The sequence below is a fragment of the Pipra filicauda genome, unplaced genomic scaffold, assembly GCF_003945595.2.
Source record: "Pipra filicauda isolate LSUMZ 115617 unplaced genomic scaffold, ASM394559v2 scaffold340_size778089_pilon, whole genome shotgun sequence".
Classification (NCBI taxonomy): Eukaryota; Metazoa; Chordata; class Aves; order Passeriformes; family Pipridae; genus Pipra; species Pipra filicauda.
Window position 1 is genome coordinate 102,632 of NW_024104466.1, and position 27,953 is coordinate 130,584.

The 27,953-nt window shown below is 39.4% G+C and overlaps 1 protein-coding gene across 1 annotated transcript in view; it reads right to left on the reverse strand.

Moving 5' to 3' along the window:
* Positions 1-4,488: 4,488 nt before the first annotated feature.
* Positions 4,489-27,953, reverse strand: part of LOC113996828 (microsomal triglyceride transfer protein) — a 28,210-nt gene continuing 4,745 nt past the window's right edge. Inside the window, exons 2-18 of the mRNA XM_027738159.2 lie at positions 27,731-27,918; positions 27,008-27,151; positions 24,883-24,990; positions 24,024-24,140; positions 22,721-22,860; positions 21,722-21,872; positions 18,228-18,385; positions 17,189-17,357; positions 16,499-16,606; positions 15,270-15,482; positions 14,063-14,274; positions 13,318-13,415; positions 13,095-13,216; positions 12,114-12,341; positions 7,563-7,687; positions 7,040-7,210; positions 4,489-6,127 (exon numbers count right to left, since the gene is read on the reverse strand). Of these exons, the coding sequence (XP_027593960.1) occupies positions 5,959-6,127; positions 7,040-7,210; positions 7,563-7,687; positions 12,114-12,341; positions 13,095-13,216; positions 13,318-13,415; positions 14,063-14,274; positions 15,270-15,482; positions 16,499-16,606; positions 17,189-17,357; positions 18,228-18,385; positions 21,722-21,872; positions 22,721-22,860; positions 24,024-24,140; positions 24,883-24,990; positions 27,008-27,151; positions 27,731-27,918 (2,621 nt within the window). The 3' untranslated portion in view covers positions 4,489-5,958. The remainder of the gene's footprint in view (positions 6,128-7,039; positions 7,211-7,562; positions 7,688-12,113; positions 12,342-13,094; positions 13,217-13,317; positions 13,416-14,062; positions 14,275-15,269; positions 15,483-16,498; positions 16,607-17,188; positions 17,358-18,227; positions 18,386-21,721; positions 21,873-22,720; positions 22,861-24,023; positions 24,141-24,882; positions 24,991-27,007; positions 27,152-27,730; positions 27,919-27,953) is intronic.

A 27,953-nucleotide genomic window follows, 5' to 3' on the forward strand; every position in this document is an offset into this window, starting at 1 on the left:
TTTTTTCCTTTTTTTGAATGTTATGATAAATAAAATGTATTTTTCAGTAAAAGACACACTGCAAGTAAGCCTGCAGTTCTTTGCTTGGTTGAATGTTTGCAAAGTTACCTTGGCTACTGTGCAGAAGAAGTGATAATAGAGGCATTACTTGTTTCAACATGTAAACGGTAACAGAAGAAAAGATCAAAACCCTCCCACTCGGAGTCTCCCCAAGTTTGTCCCAGTGTTGTGAGTCTCTTTCTGACCTGATCTCACCATTTATTCTTCCCTCTTAGAACAAAGGGAAGTTGGGGCCATTGCTTCATTTGATTTTCTGATTATTTTTTTCCCCAGGTATAACTTAAATGAAAAAAGAACTCCCCACTTTCAGTGGACTAACTTTGACCGGTATATGAGTTTGGTTATCCAAAGAACTGCTTCTTTGTCTGTTGTAATATGTTCAGAGACAGCAATTGGTGGAGTGAAAAACTTTTTTTCTGCTCATTCTCTATGTTATTTTCGTTGTCTAATATTGCTATAAGAGCAAAGATAAGATGACTTTATTAGTGGACAGCAGTATTGCTTGAATTATTGCTAGCAAAAATCTTATGCTGCTTTCGTGTGTTCCTTCTACCCTCGTGGAGATTGAGCAGCCTTCTGTTGTTAAGAACAAGTGTTTAAAAACGTATGTGTCAAACTCTGAAAAATCCCCAAATAGACTTGAAAACTGAAAGATTACTTTTGCCATATGAAAGAACACTTTCACTTCTCAGTTTTCAGTGTGTAAGGGGCACGCTATAATGATCTTCCTTTTAATCGTGTGCCCTAGATTCTTAAAGGAAAACAGGTTCCCGTCTCATAATTTATCTGCAAGTAATACAGTATGAAGACATCTGCTGTGAATTTGCTTTATCACTCCAAGGCATGGCTACACGGTCTTCCTACCTTGCTGGAAACACAGGTTTGCTGGTAAAAGAGTGGTTTACTTTTTGTGACTTTCTCTTTCTTTCCAGATTCTTTGAAATTTGTACCTAGGCATTGCCTTTAGGATAGACGTCATCAGTGACTTCACTGCCAACGTCTAAATAGTGATTCCCATACAGAGATACACATGGCAGACCCAAAACACTTAAGATTGAAATGAGAATAGACGTTGAAAGAAAGAATGGGGAAAGGGGAGGATGAACTGGGAAGAGCACAGCACACAGGCTTAGCTCAACAGCAGCAAGCTGGGTGACTGCAGGAGATCAAAGAATGACCAAAACAGAAACAAATTAATTGTGGGTGTGTAGAGTGGAGAGAAAGGCCTTGGATCACTTTGTTGAAATTAGAGAAGTCTGAAATTGCAAAGGGACCTGTGTTTGTCAACAGGAAAATTTGGGAACTCTCTTTTACTTTTCTCCAGAGAGAGCTCTTAGAGTCTGATTTCAGTAGACTTCTGTAAGTAGATCTTGATAGCACTGCTGGTTAGCACAATAGATTGAAAATTTAAGCTGAAACTTCTACAAAAGAAGTTTGTAAGTCAAAAGTAAATAAATTGGGAGACATGAACTTTAACCTTTCCCTAGGAGGGGCCCGGTCTTGCAACCAATGTTTGTCCAGCTGCAATGTGCCTCATGCCACAAGAATCCACTGAAATTAAAGAGGATTTACTATGATACCTTAAATAAACTGACAGGTGGAATACGTCTGGGATTTTCAATGATTGTTGGAGTAAATCTTACCAGTTTCTAAATATTCTTTAAAACATCACTGGTAGGAATGACAAGACCAAAAAGGTAAAAATGCAACTCTTTTGTGAAAGGAGTGGGAACAAATTAAAATGAGAAGAGGGTAATTCCCTATGTCAGATCTAAGCAAGTTATCCAGGATAAAACATAGCACTTGAGAAAAAAAAAAAAAGAGAGAGAGAGAAAAAGCACCTATTTTAGAATTGCTATCTCCTTGGCTTGTCACTACTGAGAACATGTAATCTGCTTGCCAAACCCCAAACTGTATTCTTAGTCTATCCAGCTGCTTTATTTTTGAGGTACCTGTCACTTATTTACCATATTTGAATCTGATGCTGCAGAAAGTTCCTGCCAGCCCAGCTCTGCCACTGCCTGGCTTTCCATTGACCTTTGTTGGACAAGGCATACAGTTCAAGTTAAAAATGTGCTTAAAAAGCTTGCTTAACCAGGGTTTCTGTTTACTTTGCTATTTTTAACAAATTCTCCTGTATTCTAAGGTAGCATTGCAGCATGCATTATATGGGCTTGTAACTCATAAAACATATCCATAGTTAAGGACTGCAGTTCCTTCTATGATGTCCAGCCAGACAAATTCTCTACCAAATGCTCTCAATAAAGCCAGAATTGGCTTTATATCTAACATGTACTCATTGGAAATCTGGGCTAAGTATTTTACAATTTGTTGCCTGTGTATTAACCCTAGTACCTTTCACCAAGTATCAATTTTTATTAAAAGTAAAATAATTGATGATCCTATTTCCCCTAACAAAGGCAAAGATTATGTGAGATTATGCTGATTTACACCCATGCAACTCTGATTCTTAGCCATTATTGGTAGGAAACAAAGCATTTTACCAGCACTTATTTTTGGTCAAATGTTACAAAAATAATGACTTCATCCCCTTGTCTCCTAACCTGTACTGCACTGGTTTCATTCATAACCTCATGAAGAACCTTTATCCTTTGTATTCTCCTGTGCTTTCCACATCAAAATACATTGAGGAATAGAGTGAAAACCTGAATCCTGGAATTTGAATACTTTTTTTTTTAAGAGTATATAAAAAATAATCTTTAAAAATTAGCACTCCATGAAACTTTAAGAGGAAAGTTTCAAAGTTTCTTTTTCAAGTGCGTTGCTTTTTGGACTGAGCTGGAGTATCATTCCTTCTGGGGCTTCCAGTTAAAAAGGACTTGGCATTTGTTTGCTTCTCTGAACTTCACATATGAATTATTGTTTAATTGCTACCATTGCTGATTATTTAAAAGTATGTATAATGCCATTATCAAAGATGTATGTTACATCTTTGTGATTAACCCCCGCTGATTTGGCAAACACAAAGTTTGCTTTGGTTGTAACCCTAAGTATGTTTTCATTTCAAATGCAGTCTGGAGCAATGTATTGATTTCACCTTATTTTTAGAAGTTTGTTAGTTTTGTTGTTTCCGTAGCTATGGAGCCTAAGTAAGGAAGCCATGGCCTTCCATTACCCAGCTGTTGGATTAAACCTCTCCTGGAATCCCCATTATGTCCAGCTGTTAGGGTCAGATAATTTCAGAAGCAAGTGTCTTGCTGCCATGCCAGGGGGTATCCATGAAGACACATATCACTTCTGAAGGAGCAATGTGGGTCTCAGAGGCTCTGTTTGATTTAAGTTTCAAGGGATGTTGTCAAAGCTGTGGACACCCCACCGTTGCCCTTACAGGTTGGTTGTCCCACTCTGAAAAACCAGATTTCAGTAGTGAGGATGGGCACATGATTTTCCTCAATAAGCTGTGCCAGCACTTGAATAAATAAAGCAAAAGACACGAATCAGCGTCTCTGTGAGACATGATGGATTTATGTTAAACATTTCACTTGAAAGAGAAGCACACCTGGTAGTGTTGGCCAGATATTTGGCAGTAGCCAGATTATCTTTTTCAATTGGAAACTATTTTGTGTTACGCTTTTTTAAAAGTGATCACTATTTTCATATGCCAAAGGGCCCCGTTTTGCAGGCACCCATTCAGAAGATTCTTGGATTTGAAGAAATTGAGAGGCGGTAAGCCTTGCAGGGGGATTGCTGACATCAGACACAGATCTTACAGGTACAAATTGCATTATCTAGAACCTTTTTATTCTGATTTTGGGTTGTAAAGTCATGGGCGAGCATGGCGGACTGTTGAAGCAAATTAGGCTGCAGAGTTGAGGTTGTCACCTTGTTGATATCTCAATTCTCTACAAGCGAAATAGTGATGAATAGGAATATTTCTTTGTGCCACTCTTTGTCCTCCTATATTTAGAGTGTCAGATCACTGCAGGAGAAGACTGCCTCTTTCAAGGTGTGTGAATACTTAGCTCTGGTCTTATTTTTGTTTTATATGACACAAATAGCAACTAGTAATTACAAATATAAAAGCTTGTCTCCCTTTTGTTCCTAAAACAGTAGTGGAGGTATCAAAGACTGTCTGCAACATGCAGCGTGCAGACTTTGAGAGTGGATACTGAGGTAAGTATTGACACTGCAGAGGGGTGCCTAGGTCTTACCTCTCCTCTGGGCAGAGGACTTGGACAGGCACCTCCAGCATGTGATGCATCCTGCTTGGGCTCTACAGCACTCTCGGGAGATATTTCTGTCTCCTGATTAGAGAGGGAGCCCAGGACAAGTAGGTGTCCTACTTATGTTATTGCTTCATATGTGAAAGTGAGTAAAATGGTTCCTCTTGCCCCTGTCAACACTGTTCCTTCCCCAATGAGAGGCTTTCCCAACCCAGAAAGTAACAGACAAGAAACAAGACTGAAAACAGCTTCGTCACACTGTATTTTTACCTGGTTTATTTATGCTTTGACTAGAAATGTATCAGTATTTTCAGGAAAGACAACATGCAGACTGTTTCATCCCATTGACAGTTTGATTTTTGCAGATTTCTGCACTCTTTTTTTTTTACAACACAAAAGAATTTGGATTTTTTTCTTAATCTTGTAATAATTTTTTTTTTGTGACAATCTGTGAATTTTTCCTGTCTGCTTTTCGTTTGGTTTTGGTTTGGTTTTTTTTAAACAATTGTTCCTGGCTTTTTAGTTTACTTTTTTGTGACCAGCACTCGCCCGCCTTGTCCTATAAAAATTAAATCAGATAGATCATGTCAGAGATCAGCTGAGCCGGGATGAGGTATATTCTTTCTTAATCTGCAAGGCTGATGTAAATATAAAACTTTTTTTTCACAGTTCCTGTGAAGACACAACTTGAAGCATCTAAGTAATTTTAATCAGAGGACTTGTATGAGTGAGTAGTGATTACTTTTTTGCATTGAAATACAACTTACCTAGAAGAAAATGTTTTGGCTCGGCACAGGCTTTGCTAGACTGTGCATTCAAAATGTATTTCTTTCAAGACATTTCCTTCATCATAGTTCAGAATTGCCTTAGTGGGTGCTCATTTTTTGGAAAAACATCTGCCTTGATTACACAGAGGGACACAACTTTTTAGGAGGCAACCTTGAAAAGCAACCAATGTTGGCTTAACTCTGCTCCTGGTGACAACTACAGAAATGATACCATTGATTTCAGTGGGAACAGAATTAAGGCAACTGTAAGTACTTCTGAAAACATCACCCCACATCATTAATCAATTGTATTTAAGTACAGCAGTTAATAAAAAAACTCCAAAAGATAAATAATAATAATCAAACTCTGACTGCTTAAAAAAAATGCAAAATCCTTTAAAATCATGTAAAATAAAACCTGCTTTTTTTGTAAACAGGCAATACTGAGTAAGCAGGAGTTCATGGTCCCATTTAGATGTTAATTGTACTTGAATATTTGAATGGGCATTGGTCATAGGCCTAAAACACCTAAATACTTTAAAATATATTTATAAATAATCATTCTTTATACATCATAATTGTTCTTACTGAATGTCAAAAACATGGACTTCTGTATTCCCCAAGAAAGAAAAATGAAGGATTATTTTTGCTTTTGGCACCAAAAAAAGTAAAAATAAAGAAAAAGCACCCCCCTTAAGGAAGTGCATGGAATGCTACCAAATTGGGCTTTATTTGTCTTATGGGTTTTTTTACAAAATTTTAAATATAGGTTAACATGTAAACACTGTGCACGCACTGAGAGCTTGATCCTGGCCCATTGAAATCAATGGCAAATTTCCCATTAACTGCAGTAGTGCAAGATCAAGCTCCACGTTAGTAAGGTACGTACAAGCCTAAGTCATTGAGGGGGCCATGGATCGAGGAAAGCAAAAGCTCAGGTTCTTCTTTCAAAACCAGCCACCGGAGGAATCAGACTTTGCGCCGAAAACCTTCCTGCACATGTTGGAGTTTTCTTGATGGAGCGGGTGTTCGTTACCTGCCAGCATTACTGCTTTCCCTCTCCTTGCAGTGTACCGCCTGCCAGATGGCAGACTTTCATACTTAGTCACATGCCTCCTGTAAAGACACAACACAGTGGTCTGGCATTGGCAAATTCATGCCAAATTTGCACCCTGTTCCAAACACTTTACATACAGATGAGATTACACTTCCACAATGTGTAGATATAATCAGAAGGGGTTTCAGTATCTGCAAAATAACAGATACTGTGTTCTCAAGATTTCCTGAAGATCCTCAAGTTTCTTAATTTTTTTCGGGTTTTTAACATTTTTTGGATGAGAAAAGCCTGAATTGATATCTGGTACAGGCTCTGCGAAAAATGTTACCCTCCTGAGGTCTCAGTAAATAGGAATCAGGAGGGAGTAGTAAACCCCCTAAACCCAATTCCATTACTATTCTTTGGCTACTGGAAAGTATCTTTTGAAACTTATTGCACAGTTGTTTAGTTTTCAGGAAAACTGGTGCCTTAATAAAATATGATAGAACACAATGGATGCAAGAGCTTAACACACCAAGTACTTTTGTTGACACTAGTAAACAGCAAATGATGAAGAAAACTTTCCACTTCAGCTAGTTTATAGCTATGCACTTTCTATCTCAACAGTGGAACAGAGAAATACTGCTGGCAAAGTTTCAGGTCACCATCAGAACTGATTGTACATGAGAGGACCAGTGTCCTTCCACTTCAGTTACTTCACTTGCAAAGCCAGATTAAAAAAATTACTAAAGTGCACATTCAGAGCAAGTTGTGATCTTCAAAATGGTTCTCTCTGAATCTCAGGGCTGAGGGACAGGGAAGAATGGGTTAGCAGAGAGGTTGGTGTGTGTAACAGCCTACACTGCACCTGGTCATGTTAGAATGAAATTTGGCCACAGTTGTTAATCTCTTATTGCTGTGAAAACCAAAATGTCCGGGTTCAGCAGCTGACTGGAAGGACACCTCAGAAATTATGTGCTCTTAGTTCTTACCTGAATGGAGACTCGATTCTGTCCATCTGCATGCAGACTAAAAATGGGTACTGTGAAAACTGCACCGTGGAGATGAAGTCTAATGCTGTTTCTACTTCCAAAGTGGTTTCCATGCCAGTTTTTACAAAGAAAGAATCCACCTCGGTGTTACCAGCTATAAACACGGCTACCCTACAAATAAATTCAGGCATTACAATTATTTCAAAACACAAAAAGAAAGAGGAAATTAAATTACAAACAGTGCTACAATACTTATATAAAAACTGCCCTCAAAGGAGCCTGTTCTTCAGGTAAAGATATATAAATTCACATCAGATCAGTGGGAACTGGTATTATCCAGGTTGAAAGGAAAAAAGAAGATCAAATGTTCTCCTATGCACATAGCTATTTAATTCTATTTATTTAATTATTTAATTCTAACTCATTTGCAAGGTCTTTTATATTTAAATCTTTTTCACTGGGACTACCAAGTCTCAGCAGCCTGAGCTGTCTACAACTATAGCACATGCTGGGAGTGTCTCACCGGTTCTTGACGTTGGTTTTGGATTCCCTGTACCACAGGCTGAACTCCATCCCTCCTGAGATGTCAATGGCCAGTCCACCCAGGAACTCTGCACTGGCTGTCGGCCCAGCCTGCAGCTGAATCTCCTGGAGCCATCAGAAAGCACAGGTTACTGACTGCAGACCTCAGAGGTTTCCTTATACCCTTTTGTACTGCAATCACACCACTTGTCATTTTTCAGGAACAGAAAGGAATAGAGGGCTTTTCTGTAAGGGTGGACAAAACATCCTGATGTACCTCACTCCCTCAAAATGGGATGAAGTTACGGCAAGGTGTTTTGCATCCTTTCCTGCTCCCCTGTGTGCCAGCTGGCATAATTTCTGCAAGGAGTATCACTGAAAGGAATATCATGTCTCCAAGAGCTAGCTACCACACAAGCCTCACGGAGGCTCTGATGGCAGTCCAGCTTAATCAGATTAAACTCCTCGCTGGAACCCCAGCAATGATGCGGTGCAGTGTGATTTCTTAAGCTCACCTGAAGGCAGCCCTGTACTGGCAGTAGGATGCAAAGTGCTGTCACCAACTGTGCCACGTGCAGTGGCTCCAAATCCACCACACGACAGTAATTATGTCTTCAGTGGCTGGGTGGCCAAATCCATAAGCTGATGCACCTTAATCACCATTGTGAATTTGCATTTAATGCATTTTCCATCAACCATCAAGTGTGCTCATGGTTTCATGAAACCTCTGCAGATGGACTAGAAACACATCACATGGAAGTCCATTTCGGAAGTGATAATATAGCTCAGGGTTATGTCAGTTCATTACTTTTAAGTTTTGACATACAGCCAAGATTTTAAGGTTCACTCAGCTTGGCAATCTAACTCACTTTATACAGTTGTTCTGCTTCCCTAAGAACTAGTGGATTAACTCACCATTTTAAAAGAAACATTAACTTGGGAGTTTATTTTGATCATGTGCCTCATTTACAGGGCACCTCCTCCTGTCTCACAGCTAGTTTTCTCCCTCCTCCCGGGTTTCTGTGCCTGTGGTATTCTCAGCACCTGTAATGCTGCAGGCATTTGTAGGACATGTGAATACTCAATTTCCTCCACTGGTGCCCAGGCACCTTAGAAGTCTCTCTTCTCTTCTTAGCTATTCAGTAGTCCAGTGGCTCCAAATAATGCTGTTCCAAGATTTAAGGAGGAATCAAGGAGAGACGGGCAGTTTAGCTTCCTAATCCCTATAGCAAGGAGCAACACTGGGGAAGGTTTTTATTCAGAGCATTAGAGTTTTCCTGCTGTAATCAAGGACTTGGATAATTACAGTGGCTCTGCATGTTTACTTAACCTTTTGGGGTAAATTAAATATCTTTAAAATTATTTCCTTGAACGAATCAACTTGGCAGAACCAATTTGTCCGTCAGTTGCTGCTAAAGTGGGCTTGAGATTTAAAGAGTGCAGTGGGCTGGCTATGGCTTATGAATCCAGCACGCCCTCAGCAAGCGTGGTCATATGATGGTCTGATTTCTTACATTCACTCAAATAACAATCATTTGATTGCTGAAATCAAAGGGAATTTTTCTACTGACTGCAATGGAGCATAAAATACTTCCCTTTTCGGTCGGTTTAGGTGTGGAAATAAAGCTTGTTTTACTTTATTTCACTTTGCTTTTAATTGGGACTGAATTGGTAGATAGCAGCTAGTGAGTGAGGAGGTAACACTATACATGCTGGCAGAGACATATACACACAACCAGAGGAGCAGATATTTTTAGATGTATTGTCAAATTGCACCCAATAACATTAAAGTAGGCTGCACAGTTTAAGGCTTAAATGCTACCTCGAATTAAGTCATATTTGTCACTGAAACCAGCAGAGAAGCTGAGGAGTGCTTGTCTTATGTTTTACTAGCTCACCTATTTCCTTATTTAGAGTTCAGTCCTGTCCTTCGCCTCATGTGCAAATCCAGTCCAGACTGATGGGAGGTGTAAATCACAGAGACCCAGCCTCCTCAGGAGTAGTATTTTCCTTTCCCTTCCTATTTTAAGCTTTGTGTCTCATTTGCAGCGGAAAATGTGATCCAAAAGATCAGAATTGGTCGTCTGTTACTGTTTAAAATGATCAAACATGCTATGTTTCAACTAAAAACATGCTTTATGTACTGCACTGTAATGCAACACAGAGACAGCTGAAACAGGCACTTCTTTGGGAACTGGCTATCTTCCACTGGGGTCTAGCTTTCAAATGGTTTCTCTGACCTATTAATATAGTATTTAATTTCTCTGTGCTTCTGGCAGGTCTGTTGCCTAGGAGAACTATTAACACTACTGAACTTTAATGCAGGTGACTTAGGAGTCTCAAAAACAGTTTTATGAGAGCTGTTTATTTCATAGAGAGAGTATAACTTCTGGACAGTTATTCTTAGACCTCAAACAACACAGCAATGGCTGGAAAATACACTCTGATTTCAGTTTGTGCAGTCATGTGAGTAAATATGTCACAGATGATGGGCAGGAGTGTAAGCTTTAGAAGCAATACTATTAACTTGGAAATTACCTTTCCTAAATGAGCCTATTGTGATTACTGCTTGTTATAAGGTCAATGAAAGGAAGCTATTTTTGGGGGGTAATTGGTCTTATTTGGTAGATTTTACAGCACTTTGAATACAACAAAGTTTTGATCTTTCTATGCAAAATGATCCTTATAAGCAGCAATAGGGGAGCAGAACTTTTCTAGTATTTAAAAATAATTTCTCTCAAAATCAGGCTGTACCAATGCACAAACTGGAACCCAAATATTACATTAGTTCTTTTACGACAATTCAATTGCCCCATTTTTAAGCTCCAGTCTTGACTTCCAAGCTGTCCTTTTGATGTTTGATTTCATCTGTGCTGTCTACCATTTTGGTTTAGTTTTCACCTGTTCTGAAATCAGTGTGGCCAGCTGTGGCACACTGAGTTTTGGTATCATAGAATGAGCACTGTTTCCCATGCCTAGTTTTCTTCGCTGAAAGAAGATAAACCCACGTTTGACTTGGTTGTCTACAGTATGAATTTGTAAAGGGGCTTATGTTCTGGGCAAGGCCTGTTCATGCTGGCCAGGGAAAGTGGAGGTAGTACTTAACTATCAAGAAGCTATATTAATTATGGCTCTCTTGCACTGTCTTTTCCCCAGTTTCAGTGTTAGGCCATTTGCACTTCCATTGTGACAGTGTTTTCTGGTACAGATGTAACACTGTTAGAGAATTTGCAGGTGAAAGTGTTTCTAATGAGGCTTAACTTGGCCATGTGGAAGCCCTGAAACCACGCTGATGTGCTGTTGACCTGTGACCCAGACTTTTGTGAGCTTCTCCAAAGGCAAAGAGTGGAGAATTTGCTGGCTGACCGAGCTCTAGGGGTGCCCGGCCAACTGATTCAGCCAGAGTATGTATGGAGCTTGGTGCATGCACAGCAGTTGGAAATATTTAGTTCTCTAAATGCTCCTGTGCTCAGGACTGGACATGATTATCTTTCTCACTTCTGCGGTCTGTTTGCTAAATAGGTCACAGCAAAGTTTTTGCCCATAATCTGTGTGTGAACTGTAAAGCATTGCTGGAATGAGCTTAGTTAGTCAATCTGTGCCCTACCTGGGAAGCCCTCTGGACTTATAATATCATTATAAAGGGCCTGAGCTGGGTTCCAGATGGGGAAAGCTATCATGTGCAGAGGGTGTTTCTGTGTAATTTTGATCAGAGTGGATTGTCTCATCATCTGCTTTTGGCATTTTCTTTTGACAAAATTAAAGGGGAAAAGTAAAAAGTAAAGTTTGAGACTGCAGATGTTTCATAAGCTGAGTACAGTTGTTAAATCCACAGGTTCTAAAGAGATCCCTGGTTGGGAAGAGCAAAAATATCAAACCAAGTGCTGCACTTTGATAGAGATGTCTAGATTCTTGTCCTCCAATAATACATTATGTAGCCAGTTATATTTGTATGTCAATCTATTTAAGCATAAAATTAGCAGACCTTTTGGGGTGACAATTGCATAAAAACTGTGTAACCCTCATTTTCTTTCCTTGTTTTTCTTAGTAATAAATATTTGAAATTTGGACCTCTTAGCACTGTTATTTGAATGTCAGTTATTTGGGAAAGTTTGAGTACCAGTGATTCATTGACCTGACAGTTATTGACTAAGTGGACATAAGGTTCCCAGACAACTTGTGAAGAGGAAAACTTAGGTGGTCACATGGGACAATACTGTATTACAAGAAACTGTGGGAGGGGAGGTCATAGCGAATAGCATATGAGTTTTCAACAGGAAACTCAGTTGGATCTGCTTTTATTCAGTGTTACTTTGTTTTCTAGAATATGTGTTCTCACCTTTGTTCTAAATTGCTTTTAATGTAATTTAATTCTGTTCTTTAATACCCATGACTTTCCTATAGCTCCCACAGTAAGAGCAGCCTGTGTAACATTGGTTAGGTTTATCAGCATCGAAAGGAAGAAAATAAGATGTCCTACAATAACAGTGTGGGGGAGGGAGCATCTGCACTTAAAAGACAGAAAAAGAAGCAAATAGTGTACTTTTAGTACCTGTGAGTAATCTGTCAGCAGGATAAGTCCTTTCACCACGTTCATGGGATCTCCAGTTGCTGAGAGCATTTTAGACATTAAATCACCATACCCTTGGAAAAAAGTAACTGGCCTGAGCTGGACATCGAACAGAATGGCTGACATGCCAGCAAAGGAGTCCAGGTTTTCCTCGCCTTCATCAGGAGTTGCAGCTATTATGGACTCCAGACCCTGAGCTTCGAGCACCACCTACAATGCAACAATGATACAGAATAAATGAAAAAAATTCTACCTGACTCAAACTATTAACAACCCTACATATTTTCTTAATGTCTAAGAGCCTAACTCTAATTTGTGTAGCTGCAGATGAAAAAGTATGAGGTGAAGACTTCATGGAACGAGGTTGAGCAGCAAGAAAAACAGAAAATAAAATAATTTCATGGCATGTTGTTAGGTGCAGGCAGGATTTACCCACACGCAGATCACAATCCTGAGACTACTTTTCTTTCAAACAAATTTCCCTTCAATCATATGCCTATTTTCTTTGGACAGCGTGGAGGAAAACCCAGAGATGTCCCACTGCACAATTTTTGTCCTGCATAGATTTAATAGCATTATAATATTGAAAGTTCTTGCCAACTTTAAGAGAAATCTAAAACACAGGCATATCATTAAAATCTGTTTGATTTGTACATTTGATCTACTCCTTGTTTTTCCATTCTATGACATACTAGAAATAGGACTTAATTTTACAAACTAACAAAGCTTTTACTGATTACATCAAATAAACAGCATAGGCTTTAAACAGACACAGAATTTGATCCAGAACAAAACACTTGACTTTTTGTTCAGGGCAAACACTGTGGGGTTTTTCCCATTGTTGGCTTGCTCTCTGCCCAGTGCAGCAAACCTTATGGTCTTAGGTATTAGCTGAATTGATTTAGAAGCTGTAAGAAAAGGACCACATACTGGCTTAGTTTTTATATACAGTGTGGCAGTTACCTGGCTGGCATGAAGTTCAGCATTTCTATCAAAAATATGGATGTTCATGTTACTTCTCCTTAAAATGCCAGAGCCTGAATAGAGGATGTCAAGGCTGTATGTGGATGATATATCAGGACCACCTTAATTAAAAAAGAAAGAAGGTACCTGTGACTAAACTAGTGGATTAATCAAATGTTTGGGAATACAACCAGGGTCAAAAGGCAATTTCATGGTTACATACGTGTAATATAGCCAGAATAGGCAGAGGAAGAGCCCATCTTGGAGAAGCGGTCATAGTTATGAGTACGCATGTCCTTCAGAACTTTTCGAACTGTTTTGCTGTAGAACAAACAATCAAAACAATCAGAACAAACAGAACAATCAGAACAAACAATCAAAACCACTGAGATACAAAAATTTCACAGTACCAAATATATTATTTTTCTGTAGAAACATCAAATTTCAGAGAGGGTGAATTTCCCAGTATGAAAGAGGGTCTTCAAACCATTACCTTTTCCAACTAAAAATCTGCCCTAACCCAGAGTCTCTTTTCCAATTTCAGGTACTCCCTGCAGTCATAGGAAGAAAGGCAAGCAAAGTTCTTGCTTGAAAAATAATGATTTTGAAAAGAAGAGAGATTTTGATTATTTTCCTTCTCATGTTGAGATGTTTAAAAATTTTTTTAAAGTTCACTGGTTCTTAAAATATAAAAACAAGTGATCCACTGAGAGAGTTAAGACCAACAGATGACATTTTTCACAAGCAAGCCAGATGCCTAATTCTTATTTGTACCTGTGAAAATGTGAGTATTAAAAGAATGCCAATTAAATTTATTCTGAATTAACAATACCTAAAACTGATATGAAAATCAGGCATCCTTTTATACTTTCCTCAGATTTTAGTAATTCATTAGAATCTGTGTGTTCTTTGGGTCTCTGCAAAGAAGTAAGGAAGGGCTGTATTTACTTATACTGAACTTAATGTACCTTGAAGGCATTTCAAAGTGAATTATGTCTTGGATCATGGAGAGCATGTACTTGTTCATTTCCATAGGCAGTTCACCAATGGAGAGCAGGATGTTTTTCACTTCCATGTAGGATGGGTTACTGTTTAAGATGATAGCAGCTGCAGTGGTTCGCACTGTCTTTTCATGGACTTTGCGATTCTGGTGGTATATCCTGTTCATTGTTTCCTTCACCTGGTCAGGAAACACATTATTCACTCAATGCTCATACAGATGACTGGGCAAAGTACAGGTTGGAATCTCGTTTATAATATCAGCTTAAGTTAGCTTAAGTTAGCTCCATAGCTAAGGCTAATACATAAGGATATATTTTCAGCACCCTGTTTTTCATGGTCCTTTTGGAATGTACGAGACATGTATAGCTCAGTGACCACAAGGACAAGTGGGACATCTGTTATGTTCTCTCAAGCCACAGACCAAATACAGCCTTCCACACTGGTTTTCACAGTGGGGCTGTAAATAAGCAGCAGGACTAAGATCAAATTAATGTGGCAGTGGTAAGATCAAGAGAGAGATTTCCTTGACAGTTAAGGAAATACTTTTAAAAAATAAAGAATCTTGTGGTTTAATTTTATAGATAGTGCCTGTAGTGGCTTCATGTCCCTGAGAAGATTGTGACATATCTTTTTGACAGGTAAGTCCACGGAAAGCCATGTAGCCCCATTGACAGAATGCCCTCCAGCATGTTAATTGCAGAACAGCACCCTGACAACCTTGGTCCTGGTGGCCAGAGTAGGTATGAAATGAGATGCAGGGTAAAGCAGCAGAGGCAGGACCTTATGTTCTGCTATTTTGTATGTCTTCTCTTACTCTTGGAGGCTGCAGGGTAAGATGCAGCTATTTTATCCTTGTCTTACTTTGTGTATTCTTCCTGGCTTTGTGAAAGCACAAGAAAGAACAGGGGTTGCACAGGTGCTCAAGTGTTCCGTCTTGGCAAGGGAGCCCAGTTTTCCCTGCAGACTGCATGCCATCTTTGACAGCCCCCACCTCTGTGGGACTCTGGAGCCAAAGGCTGAGTAGCACATGTCCACAAGACCATCCCTGCCCTTCAGCATGTTGACTGCACCACACAGCTTGGTGTAAGTAAGCAAACTTACTGAGATTGCACTCAATCCCACTGTTTAATACAGTCTCTTGCACTTCTTTCCTTGGGCAGGATATTTTCTTACCTCTTTGGTGAGAAAAGAAGGATCATATCTCTGCAAGGCAGTGGCAGCAAGACTGCTAATGTGCCCTTCTTCTGACTCAGCGTACTTCAGGAGCAGTGGAATTGCTTCGGGAAGGAGTGCATTCTTCAGTGCCAGCAGGTACATCCTCACATTGTCATCTTTCTTAGCCTTCTCCAATCTATTTAGAATCAACCTTTTGGCCTCCACAACAAACTAAAGAAAATCAACAGCACATTTAAATGGTGATCATAAACCTATTTCTTTCCCTCTGCAGAAGTATGAGGGGCTGGGCTGGGTTCTAGCATGTTTTTGTTTGAAAGTATCATTGCACAGGGTTACCAGAGGTGCCGTTTGTAAACTCTATGTTGATGGCTTCCTTCAAGCATAACCTTCAAGCATAACCAAAGTGACTGTAGATACAGTGATACGTGGTCCTGTAGTCCAGGTAAACCTGGTAGTTTTATCACTTGCTAGCTGCTCCTGCCCTGATTCAGGGGCTTCACAGGTCTTCCTTGTGGGGCCAGCATCTCCCCACAAAAAAAGACAAGGGAAGTGTTCTTTAGTGCCTCAAAATATGTTATAAGAGTGCTTGGCAGTTAACAAGGGAAATTAAAAGGTATTCCTAGGGCCTGTTCAGGTGCTCTGTGTGTTTTTGGCAGTGTGCTGCAGTCCTCAATAGCACAGATCCAGCAGGCAGCAATGCCTTATCTGATCATCTTCATCCTCTAACATCAACATCTATTCAGTCCATGCTCGAGGGTCTTCCTCCTGGGTTGTTCTATGCATGTTTGGTATACAGTTGAGTATTTGAACCAATGAATTTTCTTCACAGAGGTGAAATTAGCTAAGGTGATTGCAAACATTAAATAGACCTTGAGTTTGCCAGTGTTTCTCTGATGACATGCAAAGCTTTTGGACAAGGGAGCACAAGTACTGCTTCTGCTGACAGACTAGGCAGTGAGAAAAAAGTTCTGTCAGACAAAGGACAACTAGAGAAATCAAAAGAAATGGGAAGAGACCAGATTAAAGCCTAAATCTGACAAAGTAGATGTCATTATTTAAAAAAGTATTCCTCTCTCTATCAAACATAGGAGTTTATGAGCTTATTTTATAATATGAGAGGAGAGAATGATTCCCATGTCTCTCATGCTCTCCCAGTAATGTCAGCAGGGATCATTCACGTGTGTTGCAGACCAGAATTTAGCCAGCAGTGCACAGTAGATACTCACTGGGAGCTTGCAGCCTCCTCTGTCACACAGCTTCCTGATGAGTGCTCCCATGACAATGACCAGAGTTTCTCTGATTTCTTCATTTGCGATATCACCCTTGAACTTATCCTGTTACGCAAAAGCAATGCCGTTAGTCTCTTGGTCTAAATATGATGAACCACAGTCTGTAGTGTGTTGAATATACTCTCTCATTTCCTGCAAGCATTAGTGCAGTGCAAAGGCAGTGGTTACCACAATGGCCTGGGCTCAGGCTTAGCAGAGCACAGCTCTATCACTACATATAATAACTGACTGCCATTTTCCCCTTGTGTTACATTCAGTGTCTCAAATAGTATATTCATTTTGGAGCTATGTTAAAAAAAAAAAAAAAAGAAGAGAGTATTTAAATGGTCACAGGACTGTGATAAGGCAACAATCAAACAACGCTCAAATTGTTTTCCGAACATTCAGTATTATGTTTCTTTTCCAAGCAGTAGATATTGATAACATTTTACAAAATTTCATCCTGGACCTACAAATGTTTGTTGTCTGCAGGCTCTTATGTTACTGGCACACTTGAAGGAAACCCTGGAAGGCATAAGGAAAGGAAAAGTGGAAACAGCAACAGTCATTTCTACTTCCCTTTCCCTTTGACTGGAATGAAGCTTAAGAATATTAACTCTGTTGTATTTATTTTGTCCCTTGACTTACAGTTAAAGATTTCAGGAGCGTTTCACTGGGGTGAGAAGCGAATCCACAGGCATACAGGAATCGTTCCTGCAGGACAGAAGTGCTTGCGTCCTTAAAGTCAAGAAATTCCAGCATGGCCTCCAGTGATTCTGGTGTCTGAGCAGAGGTTACGGCATCCACAACCTGTGGACTATAAAGAAGTGGTAATTAAATGAACTTATCATTGTAACCAGCTAGACAATACCAAAAAGACTTTTCTGCATACTGAAAGAAAGAAGCTAATGTACTGAAAGATCTCTTCATTGCAAGTAAAAGAATCTTTTAGTCTTGTTGGAAAAAAATGTGTCCCTCAATTGCTTCATGAACTCCAGAAATTAATCATATCCATTGGTAATATTTGAATTTCTGCAAATAGGGGACCAAAATAAGTATTAAAAAACTAAACTATCCCAAAGGTATTAAAGTTTACAGGACAAGTTTGTAAATGTAGAAAAGTGGTTTAGTACTGCACGCCCAATGGCATGTAAAGAAAAGGCTTCTATGCTACCTGAGTTACTCTCAGGTTTATCTCTACTGCTAACAACTGCTATAATTTGTTTGAAAGAGCCTGACCATATGACTCAGAAATCCTTTTCAAGTCTCAAGTCTTGGTGCGCATACTGTATACAATCAAACTCTAATATTAGGACAATATCCAGGCATGAACCTTTCCCTTTTTGCTCTATTTCTGATTGAAGGAAACAAATGGGCAAGTCAAGAACAAGTTATAGAATGTTTCAGGACAAGCAGGTGGGATAAGAACCTTTGGCTAAACTACAAACCATGTAAGCCTTGCACTGTAGATATGATCCTGTTGGCTGAATGGTGTGCTGAAAATATATTATACTACGAGAATAAACACAGCTGCTTTAAAAAAAATCCTTTTCCTGTAGTCAGTACTGACCACTGGGTTTGCATTGCTAGGACATCACCAGTAGAACTCAATCCCTTTGCATGTAATTTGCCCTTCTGCAGTTTCAAGTAACTTAAACCTTTTGAAAGCTCGTTCATGATAACTTACAGAAGTTCTTTATTTTCACTTCTAACAACTTGCAGTATCTCCTCTTTCGTAGCTTTTCTGATGCTCTTAATGAAGGACAAAAAGCTTTTTGCAGCTTCAGCTTTGGAAAGTTTTTCAGGATGCATATGTTCTCTGATGCTCTTCCAGTGTTCAGAAAGCTGCAAACCAATTCACATTATGTCAAGTCTCTCAGATTGTAGCTTCAATTCTCAAAATCAGACTTAGAAAATGCAGGTATGTGGGCCACCTATTGCTCCAATTAGCTGAAATCCAATAGACTGATGATCTTTTAGCTAAGTATTACTTAATTTATGATATCCCAGAACAAATATCTTTGAAACAGTTCTATAGTTGTCTCTTTTCTAACACTTCAGTATTTCCCTGCAATCTATTTTGGAACAAAATGAGTTTATTTATACGGTAAATGGAATAAAGTGAATTCTCTTCTCTTGCAAATTTACTGTGCTTTCTGGTGAATCTGCTGTTTTCTTTCTGTTCCCATTTTCTCCTACATAATTATTTTTTAAGTGGGAGGTGCAAAATCCCCAATTCACAAATTAATCATATTTTCTAAGGAGATGGTAATTTTTAAGTGGTTAGTGTAGGACAGGAGTAAATGTTCAATAAGTAATTCCCATTTTTCATTCATAAACCTGCATACAGATGGATTTATAGATATTGTACAAAAAGACAGGTAATATGGTATTAGAACAGGTATTGGCTTCTTCATACGTTGCTGCTGTATTTATTCCCACATCACATGTTTTACCCGAATGAGCCAACATGGTACCAAAGCACCCATATCTGTCCTTCCAGAGATACACTCCCACAAGAAACTGGTGCTGGTATTTTGACCTTTCCTCTCACACTTGCCTTTGCCTCTGTTATCTCAAATTATCGAGAACATTCCTTGGTGAAAACTCAGCTGTTCTTTGCAGCAGTGTTTACTGCCGTTTTCCCGAGTGGGAAATAATGCTAGCACCCATTTGAACTTTACTAAAATACTTCCCTTCTTTGTGGATTTTGTATTGGGCAATAGCACTTGAACCTGCTGGCAATTAGAAGTATCATTCATCAGTACAGAGTGCAACTTCTATCGACTGTAACAAACAATAATTAGGCAACAATGATTGAGACATCGGATATTTCCTGAGAATTAATGACCAGCTGGGAGGAGCTCATGTTCTGAGGCACAGATGGGTCTTTTAGCCTCAAGTGGTGATTAGTGCTTAGCACCAAGGTCAGTGTTGCTATTATAAGCTGAAATTGAGTAATCATATGGGGCACTTTCTATTCCCCCTGTTGAAATTGCACCATAGTCCAGCAAAAATCTCTAACCTCATTAATCTCATATTTTCTCCTGTGCAAAGCCTAGCTGTGTGGACTGCTCTTAGCCAGTTTAGCCCACACCCTGGAGAAGAGCAAGGTGGGAGATGAAAGCTGAAGCAATCTCAAGCAAAAGAGAGTGGAGACCAAGTCTTCCTCTTTGTAGGGTGCTCTAACCATTCAACTGCTACAAGGAGCAGCTTCCATCTCCTGCAGTGACCATGGCATTAAAAACATCGTTCAAAATTGGCTTTTGCAGGGGCTCTCATTCTCCTGATGTGAATGTCAGGCAGTTTGGATTGAATAACCCAAAGAGTCAGGCACAAGATGCACGCACTTCCACATGGCAACTTAGCAAGCTTAGTAAAGCTTCCCTAACAGGAAGATCAGACCAGAAGTCTTGGGGGCACCCTAAGAAAACTCCAGCCAAACCAAGAGGTTCTAAACTGAAGAGCTGGTTTTGAATGTCAGTGCCTGACAGCTGTTTACCAACCCACAAAGGCTGGCTGCGCGAGACAGAACAAATTCACCTCAGTTTCAAAAGGGGCAAGAATCTATTCTTGTAGGAACCATGAGCATAAAAAAGTGTAAGATGCATGAGCTCTTCTGCAAAGAACATGCTTTCTGGTGTCTAAACACAGAAATCTAGGCCTGAATTTAAATGTAAACAACTGCCATAACCTCAGAGAAGCTAGTGCTGACATCTATGAAATGAGGATAGTAGTGGTTATTATACCAAATTCATAAAGATAGAGAGAGCTGTTATGATTTAAAAAGGGCTTTGAAAGTGAAAACTCCAAGGCACAGCATGTCAGCAGGGCATTAATGTATACTATGATATATAAGTACCATATGTTATGTTGCTGCTTTGGATACAGTGTTCTGTTTATAGACCACATCTTTTCATAGCAGTTACTGAAAAATACAGTGAGAAAGCAGGAGTTCATTCTCATCGTGCCACTAAGTTTATAATGACTTAGCTCAGTCCCCAGGCAGTGCACTGGAATTATACTCCATGTTTGTTATCTTGGTCTGGAAATTTTAACTGTTATGACAAACTCAGTTGCAAGTGACAAATTGGTCCACACAAACCCCAATGGGCAGAGTCAGGGAGAAAACACCTGTCCCTACTCTGTTTAAGATCCCTTGATGTTCCCTGCTCAGAACTGCTCCAGCACACAAGCAGCATCATTTCTGTATCACTTCCCCAAACATATTTTTTTCGTCTCCTTTGTGGTTCAACAAGCACTAAACAAGATAAGTTATTATAGTGTAATGCTGCTTCCAAATAATAAGCACAAATTCCAATATAGGAAAGTATTTGTGCTCATAAGAAGTATCTTTAGAGAATTAAAATTATGTGTGCTGCGTAGAAGCTGTATTTTGTTTATAAAAAACAGAGATTAATGATCTTTACATTAATGTTCACATTCACTGCTAAATTTATTCCACAATGGTAATAGCTGGAATACTGTTTGCTAACAGTCACTGTAGTAACTTACATTAGTTTATGATGCACTTACAGTACCCAGTAGTCTTCAAATATCTTAAATACAAAAAACCAAGGAAATTTTTTTCCCAGGGAAAAATGAGAACAGTATTGGACTTCCCAAGAATACCAGAGCCCCATTTTATACTTATAAAATACCTATAGAGTCTATTAAGTAAAAGAATTCCTGAGGGTCAGGCAATAAGAAGAAGCTTAATATACTATCAACAAATGTTTAGCCTGCCTAAGGAATGGCTAATGAACTTTAATTTTTAGGAACAGTTCAGCTCCTCCATAGCAGAATTATTTATAAACACCAGCCAACCGTCTTAAAAGTCATTTCCCACTCCATTACCCAGAGGAAATAAGCCTCTGCCAACTTATGGTCGGCAAAAGTGAGTTAAAACCAAAAGGGTGTTGTATTTTCTAGTGGTCTTGAGAAGTATTGCACTCAATCTTTGAAGGAGAGCAAAAACATTGGTACTTTCAGTGGTAAATCTTAAAACACTCTTGTAGAGTGGAGCACTCAATTGCATCACTTCTGTACTCCCCACTCCAGGGAGTGTTTTATATTGCTGCGTTGCACCTCTCCTAGTGGGCTGCTTGGAAAGAAACTTCTTCTCGCACTTGTTCTGCTCAGCCAACTGACCTGACGTCCAATGAACCTGTGTTTACTTACTGAAGGACACTTCTTGCATTCGGATTTCACTGGCTCCGCTTCTAGTGGGACGGCGACATAGCTGGAGTCCAAGGTCTTGATCACACCAGCGACTTGTTTCCCAGCGATCAGTCCAGGGCCAGCCTGTACTGACTTCAGTTCCAGTCTCTGCCTGGGTATCCATACAGTGAAGACACCATTAGAGCTCAACAAGTAGTGCAGAAATGCAGAAATCACAGCAAGAAAAAACAAAAAAAACCCTCCACAGGCAAAAAATATTGAAGGCTTATTGAAGTCTTCTTTTAAAATGTTCAGAACATGGCTAGCCTATGGGTTTTTTAAGGTAACAGAAATATCTTATACCAGCAGAATTACCACTAGAGTTATGTGGAATAAAATATTGAAATAAGGGACTCTCTAAAGCATGGATTTATAGCTCCTGATAAACAACACTCAGTAACCATATGCATTCTGAAATGTTTCATATATTTATTCTTACGAAGTTCTGGAAAGTGAGATTTTGAATGTTCTTTTTTTTTTTTCTTTTAATATCTAATACTACTGAGATGCCCGAATCGTTTACCTTGCATGAGTATCTACAAACTTGCAGTGCTTTGGAGTCTGGAGTCTAACACTGATCTAGTTTCACTGGTATTTCCTTTCTATGCAGTAGATTTTGTTTTCTATACTTTCACATACTAGAAATGGAGATCCATCAGAAGTATTTCTTAAGAAATGAGAAGACACAGGAACAGAATACCTATAGCACTAATGGGGAGCTTAAAATGTTTTGGATAATTCCATTGTTTTCAGGTAATTTTTTATGAATGCCATTATTTATTGTTTGTAGCATGACAGAACCCTTAATCAAAGTTGAACTAGGCACCATATGGATACAAAAGACACCTAACTCCTTACCTGGAGAGTTTACAGCCTTAGATCCCGATTCTATAAGACATACACATATAACCTGACTTGAACCACTAGTCCTGTCAATGACAGTCAAATTGCCCAACTTACTTTGAAACTATTTTGGCACCTGTTTTTCGTCGGAAATTCAGAAGGAAGACATAATTTTCTTCTGCCTTAATGGATTTTATGAAACTGTCTTCCAGCACATAGATTGTGGCAGATGTGACTTTTTTACTGACATCTAAGATCTGAAAATAACAAAAAAATAGAACAGAAAGAGGGCTATTCAATAAGCAACAAAATAGGAAAAAAGCTCAGAGTTCCAAATCAGGGCAAGACTTGTAATGAAATAGGGTCATATGAGGAAGGTGCATGTGGGCTGACATCTCAAGCTAAGCCTATAAACCAGGTTCTCAAGAAGACCCTCTGCAATAAGAAGCCACGCACTTCTGCACCATGTGTTTCAAATTCAGTACATACTATGGGATAAAACAGAGGGAGCATGGGAGGAAGTTATGGAGCAGGTGGCAATTGAGAAAATGCCCAGTACTATATTTAATTTAAAATACTCTTTAAATAAGATGAGAAGCTTTTCCAGAGAAATGTCTTGTAAACGAGATTGTCGTGTTCACACTCAGGAAGCAAAGTCAGATACCTTGCTTGACCTGTTTTGTAAACAAGATGAAGTCTTTGCAGTAAGCGTGAAAATCGGGAATTCAGTCATAGTGTTAAGGCCAATTATTAAGAGAGTGTGTGGTGCTTTTGTACTTCTCTGAGCTGCAAAAAGTCAGTTTCTGATGTGGAGAATCCCATTGTCTTCAGCGTGCGTCCTTAGTAGTAACTACTTAGAAAGACCTTTACTAGTAGTGGAGGACCATTAGGGCCATAGTAGGGCTTCAGTTATCTCTGAGGCACATCTCCTGTATTACACCTATGCATTAGGGAAGCTTGACCAGGCTCCATTCAGGGATCATCATCTTGCCTGGAATTTACAGCAGGTGTGGAAAAGGTTACTGTTATCACTATGACTGTGTCTGTATCTAGGATTTTCCTTCAAAAAAAAAAAAGAAGTCTCACATCATTTAAAACTTCAGTACAGCCAGGACGAAAGTGCTGTAAATCTGTATAGAAATTAAAATATGTTATAATGAGATTAAAAAACTATGCAAATTAGTATGCTGTATTCAATGCCAGCTGAGTCAAGGTGGTTTATACAAGAGGAGAATCCATTCCCTGTTCTCCCCAGAGAAACTACATATGAAGCTCAGGCTAGTAAAACTACATGTAGAAAATTTACATGTAGAATTTGCTTTCTCTAATGCATGAAGGATTTTTGAAAAGTTGAGTAATAGCTGCTGGAAATATATTTTAAATAGGAAGAATAGATTTTATTTTGTTAAAGAAATCATACCGGGTTGTGGCTGGTAAATCCTTGCTTTGTTATTTCACAGGAGTCCAGGTCTTTTATTTTAGTCACTTGATCTTGTCGCACATGATAAGTAGTATTGCATTTCCCAGAAACATCCACCTTGAAAAAAAGAGTTATATTGGCACAGTTTCTTGAATTTTAATTTGGGACCCCAGAGCACCTTCCAAAGATGAAGCTTTTTCTCCACTGCTGGAATTCTGTACCTGAGATGCTGCACTCTTTGGGTTAATATACCAGTTTTAAGGATATCCGTGTTTCTAACTACCTCCTTTGGATTGGCAGGGGTACTATTCAATAGATGGCTGAGAAGAAAAGTAACAATGTTTGTTTAAAAAAAAAATGTAGGAAGCACCTGGCAGCTTACACTATACTCAGAAATTTGAGTTAAATTCCAGTTTTGCTTAAGTGGACAGTTGTAGAAATTTAACAGTGGAACACAACTGAAATGGATGCAGGTAAACCACTGCTAATTTTGTGTGGATACTCTGATTTAAAGTGGCCTCATCCACTGAATTAAATTTAGTAATCAACCAACTTTAAACATCAGTATAATCTCTTTTATAGTGATGTGGTTTAAGTTGGTTTATTACCAAATTCAGCTAAATCAATAAAGGCATTTTAAATCAAATGGATTTCACCACTTCTTTACATTACTTGCAGCAATTTGACTTGTGTCACCAATGTCCCCAACCTCAAACGTGATCAAAAGGCAGATTTCTGCCACAGTTCACTCCTTCTGAAGTGAACTTCTTCAGCAGGAGCCATAGGTCTGCCTTCCAGAGCAGATCAGACTCTGCCTGTTTCTCTGATGATAATCATCTTGCCTGATACAGTACCATACCTCACGGGTAGAACCAGAGTGCAGCTGTAGCTGGAAAAGGCTAGCCAGACCTCTCTTGATGTTTTGAGTAAAAGCAGGTTCATTTTGATACGAGTAAAAGGTTTTGACCTGTAGGAATAAAAAAAAAAAAAGTATATAAAAAAGCATTCAAAAGTGTATAACAAATCTAGTTAAATGAGAAAGGAATAGTGAGGATCTGCTCTAGGTCTATCTTTACTTTTTTCTGATTAGGAAGCTGAATTGGGATCTATTTCCCTTATTTAAGCAAACTACAGGGGCTGCAGGGCCTGATAAGAACAGTATAAGGATGTTTTGGTCTTCAGCTAAACCTAACTACAGTTTCAGTGGAGTGAGCATCTTTCCTCCTGTAAGTAGAATTTAGAAGGGAAATGGGACGTTGCACATAATTTCACAAGCAACTAATTTTTCTACACAATCTTCAGACAATCTCTCCCCATAGAGGCATAATACCTCTTGCACTTTAATCACTGGTTACAAAAACCCAGAATGAATCATAGATAAATCACAGATAGAATGACTTAAACTACGTGTCAAATGTATCAGAACCTTTGCACTTCATGGATCAACTGTTGTGCTTGAGCCTCTCCTCTGGTAACAAGACTTTGCACTTCCACTTTGCATTCAAGGTGCGTTAAAAGTGCACTTTTCTTCAGGAACTGTAAGTACAATCAGTGTGTTATCTCGGGGCAACCCTGGAAAGCAAAACCACTGTGCCAGGGGTGAAAGTATGACACCACAAAGAAATTATAAAAGGAGTGTCCGGACCCTACTACCTGAGAAAAAACCCAAGTTTTTAATACTACATCTCAGCCTGGGCATGTGAAAGTGCATAATGTATTAGGAGCAGACACATTCTGACTGTACTCTTCTGATACCTCTGTTCTCATTTAAGGATGTGTACAGTTCAAAGCCAGTGCCACCCTGTTTCCTTTTATGTTGTGTAAAACTGATGACAAGGCTGAGTCTGAAAGTTACTGAGCAGGTCTGATAGCAGCTGCAATTCAGCAGGCTGAGCTGGCGGCCAGGGTATGTGCTCAGTGCCTATTTACAGCAGGAGGTAAAGATCCTGCTGGGATAGAGTGTCACAGCCCTCACTCCGCTCCGCAGAAGAGAAAAGGGAATGTGACCTTCAACCTTCCTCCTTTCTCACAGCCCCTCTGCCCATGCCCCCACTGCTGAGCATTGCTCGAGCTGCAGAGGGGAGAGTGGGGCTCTTGGCCTAATGCAACAAAGCAACTGGAGGGAGGACCATGGACAGGAGGCAGGAGCAGCCGTGGCTCAAGCCTTGGCACTCCCTGGTCAGAACAGTAAGCTGAGTGCAAGGGGACACATGAGCAGCTCTGCAGGAAAAAAGAGGGTGAGACGGATGTACTTGGATCCCCTTCTCAGCAGAACTGTGACTCTCAAAGCTGCAAATGGACATTGGTGCTCCTGCCATGGGACAGTGCTTTGGTGCTCTCTCAAGGCAGGTTATAAAACCCAGGCACATGCTGATACATCCACTCCTTGACCCTTCTCTTCTGATTTTTGGAGAGAGTTTCCCAGTGGGGGAAAAACATGTAAGTCTGTAGGTCTTTCAGCATCAAGCTCATTAACTTAAGACCATTGAAACTGCAGGTGAGACAGAAGTATAAATAAGCAATATAGAGACCTGGAAAAAGCAATCATGCTAAATATTTGATAAGGGTTTAAAGTGATTAACACTGTTCCTCACAGACTTGGTATAACATCCATCATTACGAACTGTATCTCCTTTACTGCCTTCAGACCTTGGACACAGTCCTGGCTTCACTGAAGTCAACAGCACAAATCTTACACAGCAGCAGTGCATAAATCCACGTGTACCTCTATATTTGTGGCCAATCTTCTCTATACTTTCACACTGTCTGGTGTTCTCAATGCACAATAGGCTTGGGCTAGAAGGTCCCCTTGTACAGGTAAGTTACAGTCTCTTCTAAACTATTGTATTCCATATAGAAAGATAGAACATGATGGCTTATTAAAAACACTGAGAGGATAGTGAATTGGTAAATTCTCCAAGTCCCTAAGAAAAGATTTGTCTCGGGTTTCCTGAGTGATTGAATTTTAAAATAAAGGGTCTTACTTTTCCACGGACTAGCTCAAGCACTATGGGCCTCTGTAAAGCTTCCAGATATTCTTTCCCGAGGATCTTCTCTGTGCTTTTTCCTTTGAAGATGTTTTTAGCAGCTGGACGTTCATTCACATTTTCAACCTGAACATCTTTTATCTAGTAAAGTAAAAGCAGAGAAAATTCAGGTAGAGAGCAGTCTAGCATTGGCCTGGGGTAGGCTGGATAGACTAAGTCACATAATAAATATTTTTTATTTCTTCATTTCTGGTTCTGATCATTATTCCTCCATGTCTGTGTCTATGTCTATGTTTACAAAAGAAACCAGTTTTCTCCACTGGGGAAATAAGTGGCAGAAAAACTCACCGTAAAGCTAAGTACCAAACCCAATTTGTATTTAGCAAATGTCATGATTTGTAGCTAGAACTGAAAACTTCAGACAACCTGTCGCCCCTTGCGTATGTGCTTGCACACCAGTTGTTTGAAGCTATAGAAGCTGTATGAAGCAATTTCAAAATATAGGAGATACTCTGAAGTTCTGGCTTATGATGTTAGGTACATACTTGTGATATCTCACTCTATAGGAATCAGTTTATCAAAGAAGCTGGGTTTAGTTGATCAGACTAGAGAAAAGATTTAGCTTATGTTCTGAAAGTTAGTTCTCTGATGCTACATTAGCAGCTAGATCAATGCAGGTAAGATTGTGCATGTTTTAAGTTGTCTGATGGCATTAATTACCATAATTTTGATCAACTGGTCATCATCATTGTCAGGATTTCTCCATAAGAGGTTGACATCCACATCAGAAGAAATCCGATATCCTGCACTTTTTTGCAGTGATGCTTTCACGCGATCAACATACACTTCAGCTGAGTAAGCAAACTTATATAGTTTGTCATTATTTAGGCTTGGTCCAGTAGTGTGCCCTGTTTGGAAAGCAAAAACAGTGTTTTGAATTGAC